This window comes from Drosophila subobscura, chromosome E (assembly GCF_008121235.1).
Source record: "Drosophila subobscura isolate 14011-0131.10 chromosome E, UCBerk_Dsub_1.0, whole genome shotgun sequence".
Taxonomy (NCBI): domain Eukaryota; kingdom Metazoa; phylum Arthropoda; class Insecta; order Diptera; family Drosophilidae; genus Drosophila; species Drosophila subobscura.
Window position 1 is genome coordinate 2,181,034 of NC_048531.1, and position 21,619 is coordinate 2,202,652.

Sequence of the window (21,619 nt, forward strand, 5' to 3'; positions counted from 1 at the left end):
CCTTTGTTTCCTGTCCAATTTGCCAGTGCAATCAATTTTTGAGCTACCCTGCTCGATTTATGCAAATTTAAACGCCAAAACTTTTCTTACCGCGTACTCTGGTATTAGATCGAATGGAAGTGCAATTACCTCGTACTCTTATCAGCATGTTTTTGTAGCCATCTTTACAAATCTATACAAAATTAGCTCAAAAATTGGTTGTAGTGGCCTGGCATGATATATCTATAACTACGAGTATTTAATAATCTATATGTTTTAGTCAGAATTATATTTATTTCGAATATTTATATCCAAGATATTGGCATACATATGTACTAGGCTTTCAGAATTAGCTCAATTTGTGTGAATGTTGTGCTTGGAATTTTTGGCTAATTTAAATGGGAAGATTATGTATTGTGGAATTTGTATTGTTGTTGGCGAGGAACTCTATGAGTCCTCGCTGGCTGTGTAAAGCACTTCGAATTCCGAGGGGCTACCGTCGCGTTTTCGCTGTACATCCCAGTAGAATGATAGAACTACGAAGCCAAAATATGCCTCTAGAGCTGGAAATACTTATTGTTCAGTCAGTCAATAACAAAAGCAGAGCTAATAAGAAAGGAGATCATGATAAAGATGCACTTACATACAGACAGCGCCTCTAAGACCAAATGCTCAACAACCAAATTGATGAAGAGAGTATTGAGCATGAACATGAAAACCACAAAAACTGTAAGGTAAAGCCAAAGCAATAGGCAAATCTTGTGCTCCTGCAGATAGTAAAAGAAATCTTTTAGTCTGACCATAAACGCATCGAATTACTCACAATTCTAGCTCCTATAATAAGAAGAATCGACTTCAATACAGCTACTGTTTCGAGGGCCATGGTAAAATAGTGATTCCCTGTGCCATGGCTCGAAGGTGGGTCCATGGGGTCGTCTTCGATCGCGCGTGTGACAAACTCGGCCTCAGTTGTGACCCCAACCGCAGTCTCAATCTCCGATTGATTGACCAGATTGTAACACTGGTATATCTGCATCAGTCCAAGAAGAGCCTCGAAAAAGGCTATTAGCTTGCATCCCATTTTCAGATCGAAAAAGTAGCAGCAGCTCTTCAGTCCGGCCATTTCGTTGGTGCTGCGTCCACGAGCACCTTCCTCCAATGATCCCGCCTGCACCGTCGGCCCACTGGGAATTTGTGGCGCGCCCACCAAATCTAGAATAATCGACATCTTTCAACAATTACAATGTGTTTCTTACGGATAGATATAGATTGTGGTTAATGAGATTCACTCAAAGCAAACGCTGATGAATGAACGTTAGCTGCCAGCCCACTTAGTGAACTTTTTCTTTTGTTGAAGAGATTTTGATTAAGTTTTTTGTCGGCTTTCGATTTCATTTCGATTTAAGTGCACAAGAAAATCCAATTTGATTTATTCGCTTCGGATGGCAGAAATAAACGAAAAAGAGAGAGCGAGCACGAAATGGAGGAAAATCTAAAACAATTCAATTTTCTAAGTGTGGCAGCCAAAAAAGGAATAATCAAAGAAAAAACTTATTCTCCGCTTCCCACGTTCTGGCCCAGGGAACTTGTTCAAGTTTCTGCCCATTTCGAAGGCACAATCAGTTGCCCATAAGCGAAATTCCTTTCCTGATTTCCTTTTAAAAGCATTTCTTGAATTGTCTTGACTGAGTCGGGAGCCACTTGAACCTGCTCTTCCTTCTCCCTGCCGTCCTGCCATCCTGCCTGTCGACAGTATCCCTTCTGGCTCTGTCCGATTACTCCAGTTTCGCTTTGGCTTTGCCTCCTCTTTTGGCCAAGGTTGAGCCTAGGGCACAGTCATGTTTTCCATTTTATTTATTGTTGTTCGGCGTGTTGCACTGACAACTCTCTCGGCGGGGGCATAGCTGCAGGTTGAGCAGTTGCATCCCAGCCTTTTTTTAATGGCGTCGAAACTCTTTCATTTAATTAATCAAAAGAAATGATAATATTTCACGAAATTTAAATGTATGTAACATTAAAAGGGACAGAGGCTGGTCCAAAAAATTGCCTGGACCACCTGGGAATGCGATTAATTTGGTCAGTCGAAGAGGATTGTCCTTTCCTAGCTTGAGGAGCCTGCTTGGATGAGCACTGCCATCACGCCACCGCCACTGTGAGTGTGGGTTAAGGTCAAAAGCTGTGCTCCTAAAGGGTTAATTTTAAATTTATTGCCCTGCCCTTCTTGCTTATTCGCCCCAAATCCTTGTCGAGGACACTCAGACCTCAGACCCCTTACGCGTAGATGTAGGCGTAGGCGTGGGCAAACACCAATTGTAGGGCAGGAAGGCTGAGAGCTAAGAGGAAGCAACAAATTTGCACGTTAACCACGACCAAAGCAACAATAGGTTAAGCTCCCTGAATTTATGTGTGTGTGCGTGTTTTTCGTATTCGTTGCGTGTGCTTGTGTGAGTGACACAGTGATATTTCTCTACGACTCTGGGGCCCCAACACGTTATCTGAGCCACAACGCTCAGGGTTCAGTTAGGCCTTGTCCGGACTCTACTTTATTTTATTGCTTTAATAAATATGAAATGCGCTTACTTTTTTGGCACCTTCGGCATTCGGCACTCGGCAGTAGTGTTCCGCGCAGTTTGCCCCTCGAGTGCCTTCAATTAGTTTTCCAAATTGCGTTTTTTCTTTATGACAATCCTCATAATCTTAATCGCACAGTTTGACGGTCCCTAAACCAGATGAATTGATGGCCGCTCCCTGAATAGGGATACGAGTATTTATATGAACATGTTTGTACATGCATATTTAGTTCTATTGGAATGAAGGCGCACAACATTTTCTCAGGCATTAATTTTAATTAATCATAAAAACGTGGGCATAAAACGCCAACAGGTCCTGCCTGCCATTTTTTCCGTCTTATATTCCATTTCACAACACTCCTTTCCATTCCATGCCCAGCTGCCTAGCCTAGCAACTCCTGTAATTCATATTCATGTTTAATAATAAATCACAAGATGCCGCCGGGGCTGGAGCTAGGTCTGAGGCTGGGGTTTGTGCAGGGGCCAGTTGTGGTTGCAGTCTTGGGCTACCACACCCATACGCAAGGCAAGCAGTAGAGAGAAAGAGGAAAGTCAAATGCCAAAGGAAGCCCAAGTAAAATGGCGCGGGCATAAAAGGATTTGCGGCTAAAGGCGAATTTAATTAAAGACATCAACGCCGCCACACAAAGGCTGAATCAGGCTCAAACGCAGCCTCCTTTTAATTGCCTTCTTTTTTACCTCGGCCCAGCTGCCACCGTTCCATTGTGAGTACATACGTACTGGTATGGTCGTATTGCACGACTTCGACTACGACTGAACAACAATGGGAATTCATTTGCAAATTTTGGTATCAATTAATCAGCCTTTCCATTCTCCCGTTCATCGCAATCGTCATTTTGTTGTTGTGTCATGGTCGTATCAGAAGGATGTATGCTTCAACTAATTTTGTGAATGAACACGATATGGAGGGAAAATGTTTTGCAGTTTTGCATTTCGTTGACGCCATCGGGAAGGGTGGGAGAGGGTCCTACTCGCTGGTCCCCTATTGTTTCCACTGATAAATATTTAAGTAAAATCCTGGCAGAGAGGGCATAGGGGCCAAAGGGGATATGGAGAACGGGACTGATGCCTTTATGGTCGTTTGGGTGAGATAGACTGACAGATCTGAGCTGCTGTTTGGAGATTTCAAATTTCGTTGACGCATGCCACACAGAGTACGAATGGCAAAAAACACTTTTCTTCTCTCTGCCCTTTTCTCTCTCGCTCTCTCTGATTGTTGGCACGCGCCATGGGTTTTCCCTCTGCATGTGTGTCTGTGTGTGGCGTTCATTAAAATTTCATTTGAAAATCAGCAGAAATGCTGCTGTAATCTCTTCTAGTCATTTGTTTTGCCAGCCACGAGAACTTTCCATTGTGTTTCCCCCACCAGCCACGCCTCCTAGGTCCACTCTTTTGGTAGAAAAATAAATATTCGCCTGTCAGCAGGAGCCAAGTTGAGGGAAATTTGTTAAATTGGTAGAAAAAGTGCAAGGACAGACAAATCGCAACTTGATATGCTTGTATCTTGCATATTTTATTGCTACGACAATTGGATGTGCAGAGAACTTGCCAAAGTAGCGACAACGCTTTAATGGTCATATACTAAGCCATTGAAAAAGGAAAGAATCGAGAATCAATGAGGAACAGAAGGTTCGAGTTTTGCAGATCTTTTATTGAGCTATTAGTTGTAGATCATCAATGATTTTACTCTTTTATATTGAACACAAATACATATATCAGAATATATAAAAGTAAATATGAAGAAAGAATAGATGGTTAAATTTAAGCTCAATTCCCTGTACGATTATGATGGATGGGAGAATTCCCCAACGTTGTAAGATTATAATTGGCTTGATTTTGAGTATTGAAAGATTAAGATTCGAGCTTGATCAGAAAAATTTGATATGAACATTTAATGTCAAAGCTATTCTGAAAATTCTCTTTTTTGCTGTTTCACTCTAAGATCATGTTAGCCGCTTGGAAACGCTTCCCAAGTAAGTATTGTATGCTGTGCTAAGTGTATTCTTCCTTGCTATCGGCTGAGTTATGCTTTGACCCAGATTCCGTGACCTCACTCAGGCCTCAACACCTAATGGCTTTGAAATGCTCTCACCCACTTAAAGCAATCCCTCAAAGTGATGGCTGTTTATCTGACATTTATAGTTTATGCTTCATGTTTTGCTCAAGAAAATATACGCAGCGTAGATACGTATAAAAAAAAAAAAAAAAAAAAAAAAATCAAAACCGAATAAGAAAAGGAAAAATATAGATGAGAACCAGTCTGGTAGGAGCACTGGGAGAAGTATAGATGGAAAAAGTAAAAGCAGCAATGATAAAACTAGTAAAGCATACAACATTGTTTGACTTTGTGGACTTGGTGGGCGTGGAGAAGCGTTTCTGCTTTGTCTGCTCACTGGTCCTACCGGGTCCCACGGCACCACGCCCTTGGACCGCCACAAAGCATTTTTGGCAGTTAACCCGTAAAGATGATAAATGCGAATGTCTTTGCCGTTTGAGTTTGAGTTGTTGCAGTACCTACTCAAGAAATTTATGGCGATGCGCAACCAGAATTGGGCCACAGACAAAACGAGAAAAAAACGTCTGCGGCGAAATTGAAAAGGCTCAGGAAAATGCCTGAACTCTCGCTTTTCCTCTCCTCTGGATTGACAGGCCAGCTGGCAGGGTGCCCAGCTCTGGACCATGCCCCTTCCGAGAGTCACATTAATCAACACTTAAACGTTTAATTGCCGAACATTAATCTTGAGGTTAAGCTGCCTCCGTTAGCCCTGAACTGTCAATTGTTCCTGTTTTGCGAGTGTTTGCGAGTGAGTGTGGGTCTGAGTGCGGCCTGTGGCCTGTTCTTGTGGCTTTTTTCGACTGCTTCTGCATTAATTTTGTCATTTAGCAATTAACTTTCCGGCTGGGTCGCGCCATGCGTCCCATCGCCTCACTTCGCCTCGCCCCGTTTTGGCCCAGCCACGGTGACAAATTCGTGGCTGGCCGCCCGTAAATATTGATGATCCGTTCCACTGGGAGGGCCTGGCTTCCTCTTCCGCAACCAGCAGCGATTCGGGCCGTCGTTGGAGCGTTTCCAAAATGATGTTCGAGCTTATGCCGCCAACTTGCAGCTGTCGCAGTTTTGATTGAAATATGAGCGTGAAATTGCCTTCGTAGTCAGAAAGAGTCCACTCTTCGCAGCCGAGTTAATTAATTTCCACGTTGACATTTCTCTTTATTGTATATTTAATGAGTGCAATTCGGTATCGGCCAAGGTTCAGGACCCTGCTCTGAGTTAGTTGAGAGACAAAATATTCCTCCCATCGTTGATCCGGGACGAGAAACACCAGTTGTCTAAATAAATTCCATAATTTCATTTGGCCTTTGCGTATTCAATAAGCAAAACTTTTGCCGCAACCAAAATTCAGAAAAGAGAACAACAAAAACTCCAAGAAAATCATAGCGTTTACGATGCGAATAATCTATACCCATCTCTTTCCTTCATTGCTATCTTTCTGTCCCTCTCTGTGTCTCTGTATATCTGTCTCTTTCTCTGTTTCTGTCTCTCGTGCAGTTTTGGCTTGCTGAACTGCATTCTGCCTTCAAAGGAAGAACTTTTGCAGTATTTGCTCGGCACTTGTCTTTCATTTTGCTTTACACTTAGTTCTGTTACCAGCTCTGTTCGGTTTCCCCTTTCTACTCTCTTTTTGCCTTTATTTTCCGCTCTTTCAATTTTTATGTATGCAAATAAGTTTCGCCTCCATTGTTGCCAGCCGCCAGACCCGACTGGCAGCCAACGTGCTTGTTATCGCATAAGGATGTTGTTACAAGTTTACTTCTCATTCTCTCCCACATTTATTGTGGAATTTTTTGATGCTCTTTCAGTGGCTATTAAGGTTTCGATCAGGTGTTGCATCACATCACTTAGAAGCCTAGAAGCTATCTGTTTGGACCTTTGCATAGATCAAGCTTCTAACGTAGAGCTGTATTGAAACCCATCCAAATTGAAACTGAATTCACACCACTATTTGGGTATCGATGGATCTGTGAGAGTGTATAAAGGTTCGGTGTCCATGGATTGCCTCCCTTATTGTTTCCCTATGTTTTTTGGGTTAGTGGAGAGGGCCTGTGTACATGTTGACTATAGCTGGCCGCCCACGACAAGTGTTACGGGTGTCAGTACAATAGTTGAGTAATGGCAAACGAAAGCCATCAGCTGGCGGGAGCAAATGATACAGCAGGAGTGCTTCAGTCTGGCCGGGCCTCTGCTGGGGCCGTTGTCGAAAGTTTAATTATCACTGTGTTTTCTCTCTGTTTCGGAGCGGCCTCTGTGTGCATTGGGGCTATGATGTTGGGGTAGTATCCGTGTGAGTTTCAGTTTGCTGTTTGAATTTTAAACTTTTCTCTCGCTGGCATTCTTGTGGTCTGAACTACGAACTTTGTGCATTTTAACTTTTTCTTTCATTTCTTTGTTTTCGCATTTTTCCCTCCGGGGTGGGTGTGTTGTGTGGGCAGGGTGGTCCATTTTGGTGGTCAATAACAATCGCATACTTTGAGGCAAATTCGGGCAAATCACGCATTCACCGTGTGGTGGCAATTATTTCTGGCGCCTGAGCATTTTGCAATGGAAACACTCACTATGCTGCGTACAGGCCTTAGTACAGGCCCTGCCATATCGAAACATTTCCGTATGCATTCGCACATTAAGAACAGCCACGCCCACACCACGCTCTCCCCACACTCAGGCGCCTTATCGCAATCGCAATTTTTGCGGCCACAGTCCCATGAATTTTTATTACTCGTACTGCTGTCGTTAGTTCTCTGCATATATTATTAGGGAGCAGAGCCCCACCTCCAGCTGCTGTTGCAACATGTGTCCTGTGCTTGCACATGGCTGCCAGCAACAGCAACGGGAGCGCGTCCCGCACGTTCATTTGTAACATTTGAAGTGTGCCTTGGAGTGGGAGCTGATGCAAAATGTGTGTGTGCGTGGTGAAATCAATGAGGAACTGTGGGTGCGCCTCAAGCTGCTGTGCGTTGATGCGGCTCGAGGGACACATCCCATAACCGATGGGTGCATTGCATATTTTTATTTTTCATATGATACGTTCTTTTAATTTCAAATGTTACCATTGCTTCACACTTAATGACTCATTTTGCACTGCTTATAAACTGCAATACTAATAAGCACTTGAAAGCCTGTGCACTGCACAGAAATGCAGTTTGTCCTTTCCTCTTTCTGTCACTTTGGTTTAAAGCGAAAACAGAAGTCTGCCCTTTTACGTGCCTTTTCCACATTGCTATTACCATTGCCAGTCCCTCAGGCACTCCCACCTCCTCTCTTGGGTGCATAAGTGGAAAACGATGCCACGTGATGTGAATCGAGGAGCAAATTTGCATTGATCGCTCGTCCAAATGAAAAACGCGGCAGCCAATTCACTGACACCATCAATTTGCAATAACGCCAGAACGCTGAGGGGATTGGGCATGGCGGCAAGAATGTCATTTAATCTTTGCATCTGCATGCCAGGCGCTGACGTCGCGACAACTTGATTGCGATGCTCGCTTGAATGATACACTGTGCACTTTGATTCGGTGAAATTCCTTTTAATTCCTTCGCCCTGCTCCACTGCTCCTTTAGTCACTCCTGCATGTCACATGTCGAAAACTTGCTGGCACGTAGCTAGGTTTCAATTAAAGCCTCGTTACATGGTCCGCAGTGGGAGAATTTTACTGCTGCCATGTGCCCAGAGCCAGAGCAAGTCCCAGCGCATATCTAGTTCGTCCTTATCCCATTCCAATTCCCACTCAGAATCGGAATCCGAATCCCTTGCCTTTTCCCACTTGCAGGAAAATGAAAATATGTTGGAAAATACAATAAATACTGTGGCGGCCGTGGGCGGAGTAGCGAGTGAGTATGTGCCAGTAAGTGCAACTGGTACAAGGCCGAAAGTTTTTGCAGCACATTGAGCCACAAAGCGCAGAGCGTGCCGTTCTCTTTTCTACATTTGCAGATTTTACCTACCGCACATAGAGCCCATTCAATGGGTGTTCCTGTGTGTGGGTGTGGGTGTGGGTGTGGATGTGGGCGTGTCGCATTTAAGCCACAGAAATCGCCTTGGGTTCTACCATCTTATGGGCATTCGCAGCACTGCGAAAATGGCTTTAATAGAAAACGAGCGGAAAATCGCTTATTACGGCAAAGGGAAATAGTTGCTCTTCCCCATCCGCTCTGCTTGCACATCTTTCCTCTTAAGAAATGTCCCACCGACAGCAGCGGTAATTCGACTTTATATATTTACTGGTCTGGGCCCAGCCCTTTCATGTGACATTAGCGGAAGGGCATAAGTAGAGCAGCGCTGAGCAGAGTTTAGTAAGCCAAAAAGACAAAGTGAGCTGGAAATGCCTTGCACTTTGAGAAAGAAAATATAATCGATGCTGCATGAATTCCATGAAAAAATCTCCGTGGTGCAAAATATTTTTGCACTTTGTTGCAGCTTTTCGAGAGAGTGTAAAGTGTATTCATCGAAAGAGGCCAAAGAAACACAACCATTGAAATCTAATAATTATCGCACTGATATCGATTGCTAACGGACTGCTTCGATGGCCTGCTTTACGTGACTGGCATAGTTATCGTTCCATTTCACTTTAATTGTGATGCTCATTTGCCTGTGAACGAAAACAGTTTACCATTGATACCACGGAGCGTTGGACGGGTGAGGCGAGGAGAGGAGATACGACTGCAGCTGGTGTTAGCAAAAATATTTTCAAAGAAAACACTGTTCACGCTTTCACTCTCTGCGACTGCCTCTGCCTCTGCTCTGCCTCACCATCACTCACTTCCACTTGCACTTCCTCTCTATCCCTCCTTTCCATTTTGCACAATTTATAAACGATTCGTGTGGCAAACGCATTGGCATGGAATTTTAATTGGATGATTTCTGGTCCTGCCACGTGTTTGTGCGTTGGCAAAGCCAAAAAGGAAAACTATGCCATAAACATATGTATGGGAATTTGGGCAGCTTTTCTTGCGTCCATTTGCAAGCGTCAGACAAGTATTCCACTGTTATTCCAGACGCTGTGTTGCCACAGATAAGCTGCCAGCTCAACACATATTGTTAGAGAGGAAAGACGTGGGCGTTTGGGTCCAGGCACGAACTACTTCCATATCCACTTAGGAAGGCCATAAATGGCCGCCTAGCTGGTTGTGGGGTTCGTGCTGGGGCCAGTGTATGTGCGTGAGGGTCGTGCCACACACACACGCACCAAAATATATGTATCTACATACATACATACATACATACATATGTACATATAATGATGTGGTCTTCCATTCTGTCCTCTGGAGCGTGAAATGTATGACAATAGGAGTGCGTAGAGTGCGAAGCGGGAGGCGATGAGCTAAAAATACATGCACACAGACAGGGGAACAATAGGAAAATCTAGCAAAATCAACACAGAACTCTGAAGGAGGGGCAGCAGCTGCGGAAGAACACTGAACAGAAATCCAATAACAAATTATATGCACTAGACAATTGGTCCTTTATTGTTGGCTATGGTGACAGGAAAAGCAGGGGCAAGCGCCAATGACTGCTTGCAATAACAACGAGAACGACGACGACTTTTATGCGAAAAGTGCAAAATGATTTACGATTATGTTGATAAAATGGCTTAAACAGTATTTTCATTTCTTGATGCTCGAGTGCACTTTGTGGCATCTACTTTATGTCCTTCCCTGCTCCCGCATACCCACACACTTTCAATTGTCTGTTGCGGCAAAAGTGCTGTATGATTTGTTTGCGCTCAAGCAACGAAGACAGCGGAGAAGAGCCAAGCAGAGCAGAGCAAGCGGTGCTCCTTTCTAGCTTTTCTCAGCGCAGCTTCTCACAGCGCCAGCACGCAAGCTCCTCTGTGCGTGTTTCTCTGCTTGTGAGAGTGTGCGTGCGTGCCTGATTTGGATTTCTTGAAATATTCATGGCCAGTCTCTGGTTGGCATGTTCTTTTCTCATATATAATTTGTTTTTTCGCTTTTTTTACTAAGCATAGCTTCACTTTAAGTTATCTCAAGCAATGTCTGAACATGCACAACTTTTACCCTTTTGCATACACAATTTTGGACTTTACTTTCATAGAATAGCGGGCAAGAGAACGCGGGACAGATCATTGGCCACACTCAAGCACAGCTGGCTTCATATACTATGTATGTATGTATGCCAGGGCCGGCTTAAATAATCAATGCCCAGGACGGAGAAAACCAGACTGATTTCCTCTCCCTTCACACATCTCTGCGTGCATCAGCGCGTATTGATTAAGAGACTCAGAGAAAAAGAGAGAAGGTGTGAGTACAAGAGAGTTAAAGAGGGAAAGAGAAATTAAGCTCGGGAGAATCTTTTGTACAAGTGAGTCATATATTGTGACTGCACTCGCTACACATAATTGAATGAAACCGCACACATGTAGCGAACGAGATAATTTCCTTATTATCTTACTCTGCAGAGGAGGGGCAGGCGCCTTGAGTGGTGGTTAAAACGTATAGCAATCAACGGACAGACCCCATCCACAGCCCAGTCACTGTCATTCCACTAAGGGGGGTGCTATGACATTGTAACTCAGTCTAGTCCACTATCTGTGTAAGCCATAATCCTAAATTTGTTTTGATACCAATTACTGTAATGTGAGTGTACGCTAGCGGGAGCGCATCTGTAGAGCTTTTTCCCATGCACAATAGACAGGGCCGTGCCGAACCCTGCACTACACACACGCATACGCGTACACGCATACATATATATGTATGTATGTAGAGAAATAGAGAGCGACACACACGCGCAATTGACTTTGTAAGAGAAGAGGGGGTGTAAGAGGCAAATTGCCCGTGAAATTATGGCTAATACTTTAACTCTCAAGGTTGAGCAATAATTCCAAGGAGGCGCCTGGAAAGTACATAAATCACTGCTGCCTGCGAGACCTCGCCTCAAATAGTAGCTAATTTACCATTATTTATTATGATTTGATTGGGAGAGCAGCTACAAATACGTGTATGTACATATGTGTATGTTGTTCTCTTTTGGCTCCTCTTCGGACTTGGCGACGAGCTTAGCGAGTGCACTCAGACCTGTAATCGAACCGTACCCTCACAAGTTGGCGGCTTTGACTGACAACCGTCTAACCGAGCGTCCGACTGGCTGAGCGATGGACTGGATCTAATTGGATTTTCGATTTTCTGCTAGTAGCATGCACGCATGTCCCAGAATCGTTAAGTTGATGCTCTTTTTGTTGCTGCTGTTGCTGTTACTGTTGGTATTAATGTTGGATTAACTTAATTAATGTCACACACTAATGACAATTCAATGCGATTATGTTGACAGCAGAACAGACCAGAGCGCACTGAATGAAATTGAGAAATTAGCAATGAACTGGCACGAGGCAAATAAATTGAAATTTCAATCGTCAATTCACCTCGAATGCCAAATGCGATTAATAAATGGATTGCTAATGAGGGTACTCCCACACACAAACATACAAATTCACACTCGAATACACACAAATAACCATCATCGTCCAAGTTTGTGGTGTGTGGATGGGGGTGACTTTTTAAGCCTCTAATTAGTTCGTTATGAATTGCAGCAAAAAGAGTTGGATAAGTAACAGCAGCAGCAAACAGCAGCAAAGCTTTTGAGTTTGGCAACCCACTGACAGGGACAACACCCATACATATGTACATATGGCATGGTAGGGACACGGTAGTTCGTCGACTGATCTGCCTTTTGCGGCACACTTGATCCACATTCGAGCAGTAGTAGCGAAAACAAACATTCTGTCAGCCCTTTAGGGGACCAATTGAGAATGCAAATCTGCTTGCTCTCTGGGGCAAGAGCAGCAGCAGCAGCAACAGCAGCAACAGCAGCAGAAATTGCTCATGCCGCCTGCTGTTGCTCAATAAACGGTTAGGCAGGCCTCATCCTCGCCATCGCCAGCTACACTAACAGCCTATAATCGCAACTTAACATGCACTAGTCGCACAAGCAGGGGGCGTGGCAGTGCAGTGCTGCCAGCGGAAGCAGCAGCAGCAGAGCCAACATCCTTCACCACCCGGATATCGCACAATCTCAGAGAAACACACAGAAAAAAAAACACCAGCTTGACAAGCTGCTGCCTCCCCGAGCTGTAGCGCGACCTCAGCCTGCTGCACCTCATGGCATCCGAGCAGGCTATGCCTATGCTGCACTAAATGACTTGCCCACACAGAGACACACTAGCCAAAAAGTGCAGGGATGGGACAGGGGCTGGGGCAGGGGCAGGGGCAGCTGTCGAGTGCGTTGCACTGAATTTTACAGCTTTTGTTTTGTCGCTCGAGCCACTCTCTAGGCTGAGCTTGTGTTTTATATGCGTTTATCTCCCAGGCAGATGCCTTTTCATGTTGTTCTTGCAGGCAGTGGCATGTACGCTTTGCTCATTGGCAGAGAGGTCCTTGTGCCTGAGCAACGTTTACAAACATCCAGTTGAGTGGCTTTGAGTGCCATTGTTCTTGAACATTTGAACATGTGTTGTCAAGGCGAGAGTCGCATAGCTCGTTGCGCCCAGAGAATGACTCTCTCTCTATCTCTCTCTGTCTCTCTTTTTTTCTATCTGTGACTCTTGTTGGGATAATGCGGCCTACCTCTGAAGAGGGGAGGCGACTTTGGCCACGATTTTGGCTGCATTTTCATTTCACAATCAAGTTTTGTCGCCACCTTTCGCCTGGCTACCCACTCGGCCAATATCTGCAGTCAAGTCGAGTCGAGTCGAGTTTCGGATTCAATCCAATAACGCCGCCACTTGGCAGCTGCTCAGAAGAAGTGCAACTACTACTATTAGCATTCGGCTGAAGAATGGCATAGAAGTCAACAGAAATGTGAGCGAACTTGGAGAGCCTCTCCGAGTGCAAAAAGGCGAGAAGTGAAAAAATATTTGCACTGCCAGAAATTGACAACTGTTTGCTTAGTGGAGAGTGTTTGCACCCCCTGCAGCTGCAGTCAGACATTGCCGCTCTGGTGCCGCTCTGAAAGCGGAAATTTGACACTCTGCTTTCTACTTTCGCCATCACTTACCCCTACATGGCTCACCCCTCCCCCCCATGACCATCTACAGGGGAATGGAAAGTGGCACTGAGGAAGATGAAAACATTCCAATTGCTAGAATGTAGCGCGTTATATCAGCTTACATTTTAATGGCACTGGCACTGGCACTGGCTCTGGCTCGGGGATCGGTCTCTGTCTCGGGCTACGGCTTCGCCAGAGCAGAAATATACAATTACTGCAGATAGTTGCTTCGCAGGAAAATGGGAAAAATGTCGAGAAGGATATATCCATGGCCAAGCTATTTGATTACCGATTGCTTCTGTTTCTGTGCTTTGGTATCGTGGGGGGGCAGCAAAGTGTCCCATGGCTTTTAATTGCCGCATTCATTTCCAAGCAAGCGCTAATGCTGGAAAGATAACAAGGGAAGAGCAAGTCCTTAGAGGTGGAAAACAAAGCGAATCCCACCGATTTACAGCAAACAAAGAGAATCGAGAAGAACAAACAAAGTGAGAGGTTTTCACAGGGTTTGCGATTCATTCGATTAGCTTAAGGGACTAAAAGATCCCTCGGGGTGCTATGATTTCGCTGCCAACAGCAGCATCTAATCAATCAGCTGAAAGCTTTCCCAAATTACTCCTTCAGCACAGAATTTTCGCACCAGGAACTATTAGAAGTAGTAGCAGCACCCGTATCAGAAATTGTACTTTCATGTTCATGTCCATACATAATTATGTAATTTGTTCGAGAATTTCCAATTTGCTGAGCAGCTCCAGCAGCTCCAGCAGAAACTTTCGGAAAAACTTGCTGAGCTACAGCCACTGGCGCTGGCACTGGCACTGGCACTGGCATGTCCTAGCAGTTTTCAACTATCGAATCGATAAAAAGAAATGACTAACAGAAAGTGTAAATAGAACTGTTTGACCCTGGACAACGTCATAAATATGTCAGACCTAGACCGAAAACAATTTGTCAGGAGGGGAGAAGGAACGAAGAGGGGGAAGGTGGCAGGAGGGGAGGGGAGGGAGGCCGAGTTGAGTTAACATATACTTCTATTATGTCCCGAGCTGGTCTCTCTACTACGACTATGTATTTGAGCTTTAATCAATAACTTGTGGTATTATTAAACTGCCTCAAACAAATGGCACACACGTGCAGCATGGTGCATGTTGCATGGTGCATGCTGGATGGCCAAGGAGCTGGCCTGGCTTCCCGCAAATATTTGTGTGCTGCTTGGCACGCTGCTGTATGCCCGAAATATGAGTCTGACAAGGACTTATTTGCAGGACCCTCAGGCGGAGATACATGCGGGTGTGGCAAGCACATCTTCCACAGCGCTCTCTCTCTCTCTTTCAATCTGCCTCTGTGTTTGTGAATGTGTATGTGTGTGTGCTCTCGTTGTGTGTGCATCGTTACGCTAACAAGCTGCAGATCCAGCTGCTTCGCCCGCTCGCTCTCTGCCACGTCCCGCATGTGAGGGGGTAGGCCAGGCCAGGCACAATGTAGGAAGGATGCCGGCGAGTCCTTGCGAGTAATTTGTCGGGCTGCAGCCAGGCCAGGCCGCTTGCTTAATTTTACATCAAATTTATAACTGACTTATTGGCACTTGGCACTGGAATTACGCCTTCCAGGCCAGAGCTCTAAACTAGACTGTCTTCGGAGTTGCTCGCACAAGCTATTACGTATACGCAGCGTGTCCGTACCCAGACTTTCTATGTGTGTGTGTGTGTGTGTGTTTGAGTGTGAGGCATGTGCAAAGTTTCCGGCTCGCTCGGAGGGCCAAGTTGCTCAGGTAATCGGAAATTCAAATGAAACCGAAGACGAAAATGCTTCATTTATGCAATTTGCAATATTGGCAACTCAGCAGCACTCTCCACCTACGCAGCAGCACTCTCCACCTCGTAGGTCCCCTTTCGCCCCTTCCACGCTCCTTCGGTCCCCAGTGGCAGCTGTCGTGGGTTTCGGTTTTTATCAAAAGCAATTTTGCAATTTCTTTAGCTGGCCTTTTAATAAATTCCGTCAAGCTTTGCATTTTCAGCAGTTTTCGCTGTGGCTCGTCCGTCTGCCCCGAATGCTCCTCCACTTCGCTTACTTTTTCTGCTGCTCTTTGTGCTGATTTTAACACTTTTCGAAATTTCCGAGTAGGCCACGAAATTGGCAGAGCATTTCCACTTGCACTCTCTCCCCAGTTCGAGGTCCTGGCTCTGGTCCTGCTCCTGCTGCTTCAACTAGTCTTCCTCGTCAAGGCAACGAACTGAAATCGGGTTGGCTCTGGGATTGGTTTTGATAAGGTTTCCTGCCTCCTTGCGCCTTACGTTACTTCACCTTCCTTTTTTTACTAGAATTTTAATGAAAATTTAAATAATTGAAAACCATGATGCAATGCCAGGAGGAATGCGGCGGAGGCTGGAGACGGCAGGGCGACTCCGCTGATAGTGTTGCATATTAATGAGCCCAACGGCAGCTCCCGTTCGTTCCCCTGCCAGTTTCAGCCGGTTTCGTTGAACGCTTTAAGAGCCTTCGGTTAAAGCGATTTGGCAGGAAACCAAAAGGTGTCTCTAGGAGGCGTCTTCTCCTCGGCTGCAGCTTGCACAGCGTTTGACAATGACAAATGAATACTTTTATGGCCGCGACCCTGCCAGCTAAGGAGCACAGGCACTGGCAGTGGCAGTGGCACTGGCGCTGCCATCGGAGGTGGCAGTAGAAGCATTAAAAGTTTCGTGTTGGCCAAAGTGACACCCCAGGCAGGTGGGGCAAGCAGACACAGACAGGCAACGAGACCGCCGGAGAGGTAGATGAAATCAGCAGGATTCCAAGCCCTTCTAGCCAAGGTGCGACGCCTTGCGAACGCGAATGCTTTAAGGCTTTGGCTTACGCCATGACAGGAAGTAGTTTCTGCTACTTACTGCGTAGTCATGTCCAACACTTGCCTTTATTTATTCAGACAGCCAGCCTCTGCCTATGTCTCTGCCTCAGCCGAGTTCTGTTTACCAAACGAATTAAATTGTTCGCTTTGAGTGTGTTTCGTGTGCCGACGAACGCGAATGCGGCAATCACTGCGATTGCCATGCCCGATGTTTGTTGTTTGTTGTTTGCTGGCTGCCACAGCCTGCAGGCTCTGAATTTGTTAATCCGTGCCACTCAATCAGCGAGAGCAAGCTGTCGACTCGGCAGCAAGCTGTGAGCCGAAAGCTATGTATGCTCCGCTATTCGGCAGCCATCAATTTTTGTTCCTTACCAACAACCCACTAATTATGCACGTCCCAATGTACAATGGGCGCCAAGGCCGCCAACAGTCTCTCCATCGAAGCTTGGGCGTAAATATAGATTGTCTGGAAATGGTGGCATATTATTGCATATTTCGATGGGAGTTTCTCTATCAATTTAGATCACTTTTTCGGATACTTGTTCCATGGTATACTGTAGCGGCCGAATCGATGTCTCTATCCCCATCAGAGTTGGTGATTATTAAGTTTCGTTGTCGACTGGCAGTCACACACACGAGCTGCCCACCTTGGCCTATATGATTAACGACTGCATTCTCACAAACTGTTGCACACATACACAGCCATACACATTGCACACAGTGAGAGACAAATGTGACGAGCATTTGACATCAATTATCGAGCCCGGGCTTAGCTACAACCTGGCACCACCCCGGACCCCGGGCCCGGCCCCAGGCGTCAGGCCATAGAGACCCATCGATTTTCATCCCCGAAGTTAGCTTAAGCTTGGCATTGAGTAACGCGACTCAAGTGCAGGTAGGCAGGCATGGCACACGGAGCGAGGCACGGCGCAAGGCCAAGTTAATTGATTTTTTATTAGGCAGCAAAGGCAGAAGCAGAAACAGAAACACAAACAGGAGCACAAGCAGAACCTGAACCAATTGTGTACAAATATACACAGATACACGCACAAATAAAACCGAAAAAAACACACACAAAACAGGGGATATTGTCCACCTGGTGGAGTCGGATGTGGGCCCATGGGTAACCACTACAGAACGAAATAAAAAATTGAAAAATTGACAATTGACAATTTTCAATTTGAGGTGCGGAAATATTTTGATTTCCTTTTGGTTGCTGGCCTGCAAAAAATAGGAAATTCATATGTGTGCCCGCATATCCTGCAGTGGGAGCGCAGAGACAGAGTGTGATAAGGGGTCAGGGGAGTGGAGTGGAGTGCACTCTTTCGCACATATTTTCCGCTCCATTTCCCACAGAAGCTGGCGGACAAGGAAAGGAGGTAAAAAGGAAAGAGGGGATGAAGCAGCGAGCAAAGCGAACACTTTGTCAATGCAATACAAGTTTGCGTGAATGGCAGTGGCGTTGCCCAGAGGGGGGTGTCGGAGAGCAAAAAGCTGGAGCCTGCAGCACGAAGCTTTATCCGGGAAGTTGAAGTGGGTTTAATCAGCTGGGAGAGAGGTGGAGAGTCGACTCGTCGGAGTCTTTTGGGACACATGCACTTTAAATTATGCACATAATCGCCCGCTCGGCCCACCAAGTAATTAAGTATATAGCAGCCAATGTACACAGATACATACATACATATGTATATGTACACTTGCATACATTCATATGTACATACATACATATATGTATATTTTCATATGTACGCAAGTCAAGAGAGTGTGTCAGGAGGGAGCACGTTGTGCGGTTTGGCTGATTTTAATTAGAAAAAAGAGTGCGCCTAGTTGAGCAGTAGTTGTGTAAGCCTCACTTGTCTTGGCTTGCCTACGCCCACAACCGTTCACTCTTTTCTATCTGTAACTCCCCCACTTTTGCAAGCGGTAGTCGGTTGATTGATAAGCTTGAAGTAGACCTAGCCACCCGCAATCAAGCCATTGATCGCATTGTAATAAATCGCTTTTAAGCTGTCAGCCCTTCTGTTCCCCAAGTATCATCAATCTAGCTGAATGGAGAAAAGGTTGCTTCGATTGACAGGTTGGAATGCTAGCTTCAAATCTGCATGCGTGTTTATGCTCGTGTTTCACTTGCTGTGGCTTAAACATAATTACGTCCGGGTGAATTGAGTGGACGACATTACAGCCAGCACACATCAAGTCCAAGTCGGAGTCGGAGTAGTGTCTCTAAGTCTGCCTCTGTGTTGAGACCTAACCGAGTACGTCATTTTATTGAATCAAGAACCACTCAGCTATTGAAAATCAATTTGCACTGCCTCTGCGTCGGAGTCGAGTCTCCATGCGCAGGGATGGACCAGTCTGTCACAGTCGGTCTAACAAGAAATGGGACAATAAATGGCCACACATACAGAGAAACCCACAATCTCTGGGACTGGTACTGGGACTTTTCCCACAGTCACAAGTTACACTTGCAATAATCATACAAACACATAAAAGGGAAACTCGTCAGTGCCAGTTCCAGTCCCTATCTCATGCCCATTTCCCATTTACAGTCCGCATTTCAGGTGTGATCAGCAGTCGTCGCACATGACGCCTTTTAAACCAATTCAAAATCGAGTTAAGAGCGCAAGGACTTCCGCTTCCGCCCCTACCTCTTCGTCTCTCCACAATTCACCTGTTTGTATGCAAAATGATGCGGCAATGCCACTGAAAATTGATGGCAGTCACGTAAAATGCCAAGAGGAGGAACAGCAGCAGCCGCTCACCATCCAGAAGCCAAGAGAAAATCCATAAAAACAAGTGGAAACCTGGGGCCAGGTCCAGGTTCTGGTCCAGGCCAAGCCAGTCTCTCGCATGGCTTGGCATTTTCTCCCATATTCCATTTTGTTTTGAGCAATAAAAATAAAAAATAAGGGGATGCCGAGTGCAGGGGCGAAGCAGCAAATTCAAATTACATACAGAACATGCCAAGATGTGAATGCAAGTGTCATTACACGAGGAATCGGAAAGCATTTCACGCAGCTTTAACCACACACCATCACTTCCTCCCACGCCTTCATCCCATCCTGATGATTTCGGTTCGGCTTAATGAAAGCCTTTGCTCTCTTATTTGCCCCAGATTGTGGTGGCAGAGTGGGGTTGGTTGCGGCTAAGGGTGCACCTCATGAAGCCATCAAATTCGAGGAGAGCCAAGGCTGGCCGTGGTGAGGTCTGGTCGTTCTCCCCACAGAAGCAAATAAATAAAAGCCGCAACAGGCCAGCCAAATGGTTAAGGATGCCGATACTGGCCCGGCCTGGGCCTGGGCCTGGGCCTTTGCCTGACCCAGGAAGGCGTTGAGCGTGAGCCGATTAAGCTTATCATCTGGCCGAGCTCCAGCTTCCTGGCTTACTCTCATGCCGGAGGGCAAAGAGCAAAGAGCAAGGAGTGTGTGGCCAAAGAAAACATTGTGCAATTTTAATTGTTGGCCATAAATTTCGCATCCGAAGCCGAGTAACATATTTATTAAGCGCTCGAAAAAGTTCGGAAGAGCAGCACGGAGAGCGCGGCTAACCACAGAGCCACAGAACGGGCCGACGCCCCGGATTCCCAGACGGAACTGACTTCTCTGTGTCATCTGTCCCGGCACTCAATCTTCGCTCACAGATTGTTGGCGCTGCTGTTGCTTGTCAAATAAAAAGTGTGCCTCGGCAATGACTGTATGTAGCGTAGCTGTGTCAGTTGCACATGCCACAAGCAATTTGCAGCCGCAGTTAATGAAAATTGAAAAGTGCTTACTGCCATTGCGTATGTGCCGCCTGGTCCTTGGTCTGCAGAGCGTCGCATGGCATCGGCTCGCCTCGCCTCGCATCGCATCGCGATGGATTGGATCGATGGTGGGTGTATTGTCAGTGATGTGGTTGCATAATAGCTGCTCTACATTTCGCGCTACAACACACACTCTTGCAACAAGCAAACCCATTAGAAGTTGCAACAGCTCTACAACAGTCACCGTCCCCTGGCCACCCGTCCCCATCCCTCGCTGTCTGTTTTTGTGTCGAGTCATTTTTGCGCTCAAAAGCACTCACTAAAACAAATAAACACTTTGCGCATTGTTTCGTTTTGACAAATGCGTGTAATTTACGGAAATGTTTGCCCGTCCGTCCCCCTCCTTCCCCCTACCGCCTCCCGCTCGCTCAGAGGCACTCCTTGTCGCTGTCTCTCGCCCTTTCGCTGTGTGCTACATGTTGGCTAAATTGTCTTGGCCATGTTTGCAGAGCTCTCGGCTGCCTTTCTCTAGCCAGCCCGACGACTACAGGGCGACTACGGGAGCGGCAGTTAGTAGGAGCTGGGAAAAAGCCATGAAGTAAGTGGCAACCCTCCACTTTCTCTCACCGCCTAACGTGCACACACACACGCGCATAGGCACACCATACTCCAGATTACAAAGTCATAATCGGGGTTGGAAATATAGGTTATATCGCACAGAAAGGAGCCAACATCCCTCTGGCTGCTGCTCGTCAAAGTGGCAATAAAATAGGCTCTCATATTGCTGCCGCTCGAATGGCTCATCGTGGGCCAATTGAAATGCTTATTATAAGGTGGAAGTGGCATCGAGGGGCATTTGCTATCGGGTCGGGACTCCGTGGTCAAGCAGATCAGCCATCAAATCACAAAAGAAACCCTATCCTTTGTCGCTTGCCTGCTTTGTTGCGGCCTGCTTAATGAGGATATTTCACGGTTGGTTCGGTGATGTTCGCTTCGCTTCGTTTTGTCTTTGGTTGGCTCTTCACATCGCTGGAAAGGCTGTGCAATTTACGATACCTTTGTGGTTTCAATCTAGCAATGGGAAACATAATTAAAAATTGTGACAGCCATAAATTTGGCTGGGTCCCCTTCAGGGACCCACAGAACGAAAGCGAGGAGGCCAACCAGCAGATAGCAGATAATTAAAGTGGCAAAAGAGAAGCTCGAAACTTGCTTCAAACTGTCCAAGGCCCTCGCCAATCCTCTACTTAACGAGTATTCATATTGTGGAGCTCTTTTCCGTTTGGTTAGAAAAGTAGCTTAAAAAGCTAGGCGAAATCAATTAGGTCGCATTTTATGACAGAGAAGTGGAAGCCTAAGCTGAGAGAGAGAGAGCACTTTAAGCCTTTCTGGTCTGGGCCAAGCCATCGTT

At 46.0% G+C, this 21,619-nt stretch overlaps 2 protein-coding genes across 3 annotated transcripts in view; one reads left to right on the top strand and one right to left on the bottom strand.

The window, feature by feature from the left end:
- LOC117891269 overlaps nucleotides 1-21,619 on the top strand; it is a 53,956-nt gene that overhangs the window by 11,051 nt on the left and 21,286 nt on the right. The window lies entirely within an intron of this gene.
- On the bottom strand, nucleotides 262-1,294 carry LOC117891272. 2 transcript variants are annotated; one of them, XM_034796647.1, is made up of 3 exons: nucleotides 803-1,294; nucleotides 623-746; nucleotides 262-551 (listed from the first exon to the last, which is right to left on the bottom strand). In XM_034796647.1, the coding sequence occupies exons 1-3, from the start codon at nucleotides 1,205-1,207 to the stop codon at nucleotides 427-429; spliced, it is 654 nt and encodes a 217-aa protein (XP_034652538.1). In that variant the 5' UTR covers nucleotides 1,208-1,294; the 3' UTR covers nucleotides 262-426. The 2 variants fall into 2 exon arrangements, with proteins under 2 accessions (XP_034652538.1, XP_034652540.1); XM_034796649.1 differs by having other exon boundaries at nucleotides 262-542; nucleotides 803-1,290.

Excerpts from the sequence above, each read along its gene's own strand:
- LOC117891272 (XM_034796647.1), bottom strand. The coding sequence starts at position 1,207 with ATGTCGATTATTCTAGATTTGGTGGGCGCGCCACAAATTCCCAGTGGG. Across the intron at positions 747-802 it reads TTATTATAGGAGCTAGAATT|GAGCACAAGATTTGCCTATT; the intron begins GTGAGTAATTCG and ends TACTATCTGCAG. Across the intron at positions 552-622 it reads CTTAGAGGCGCTGTCTGTAT|TATTTCCAGCTCTAGAGGCA; the intron begins GTAAGTGCATCT and ends CTGAACAATAAG.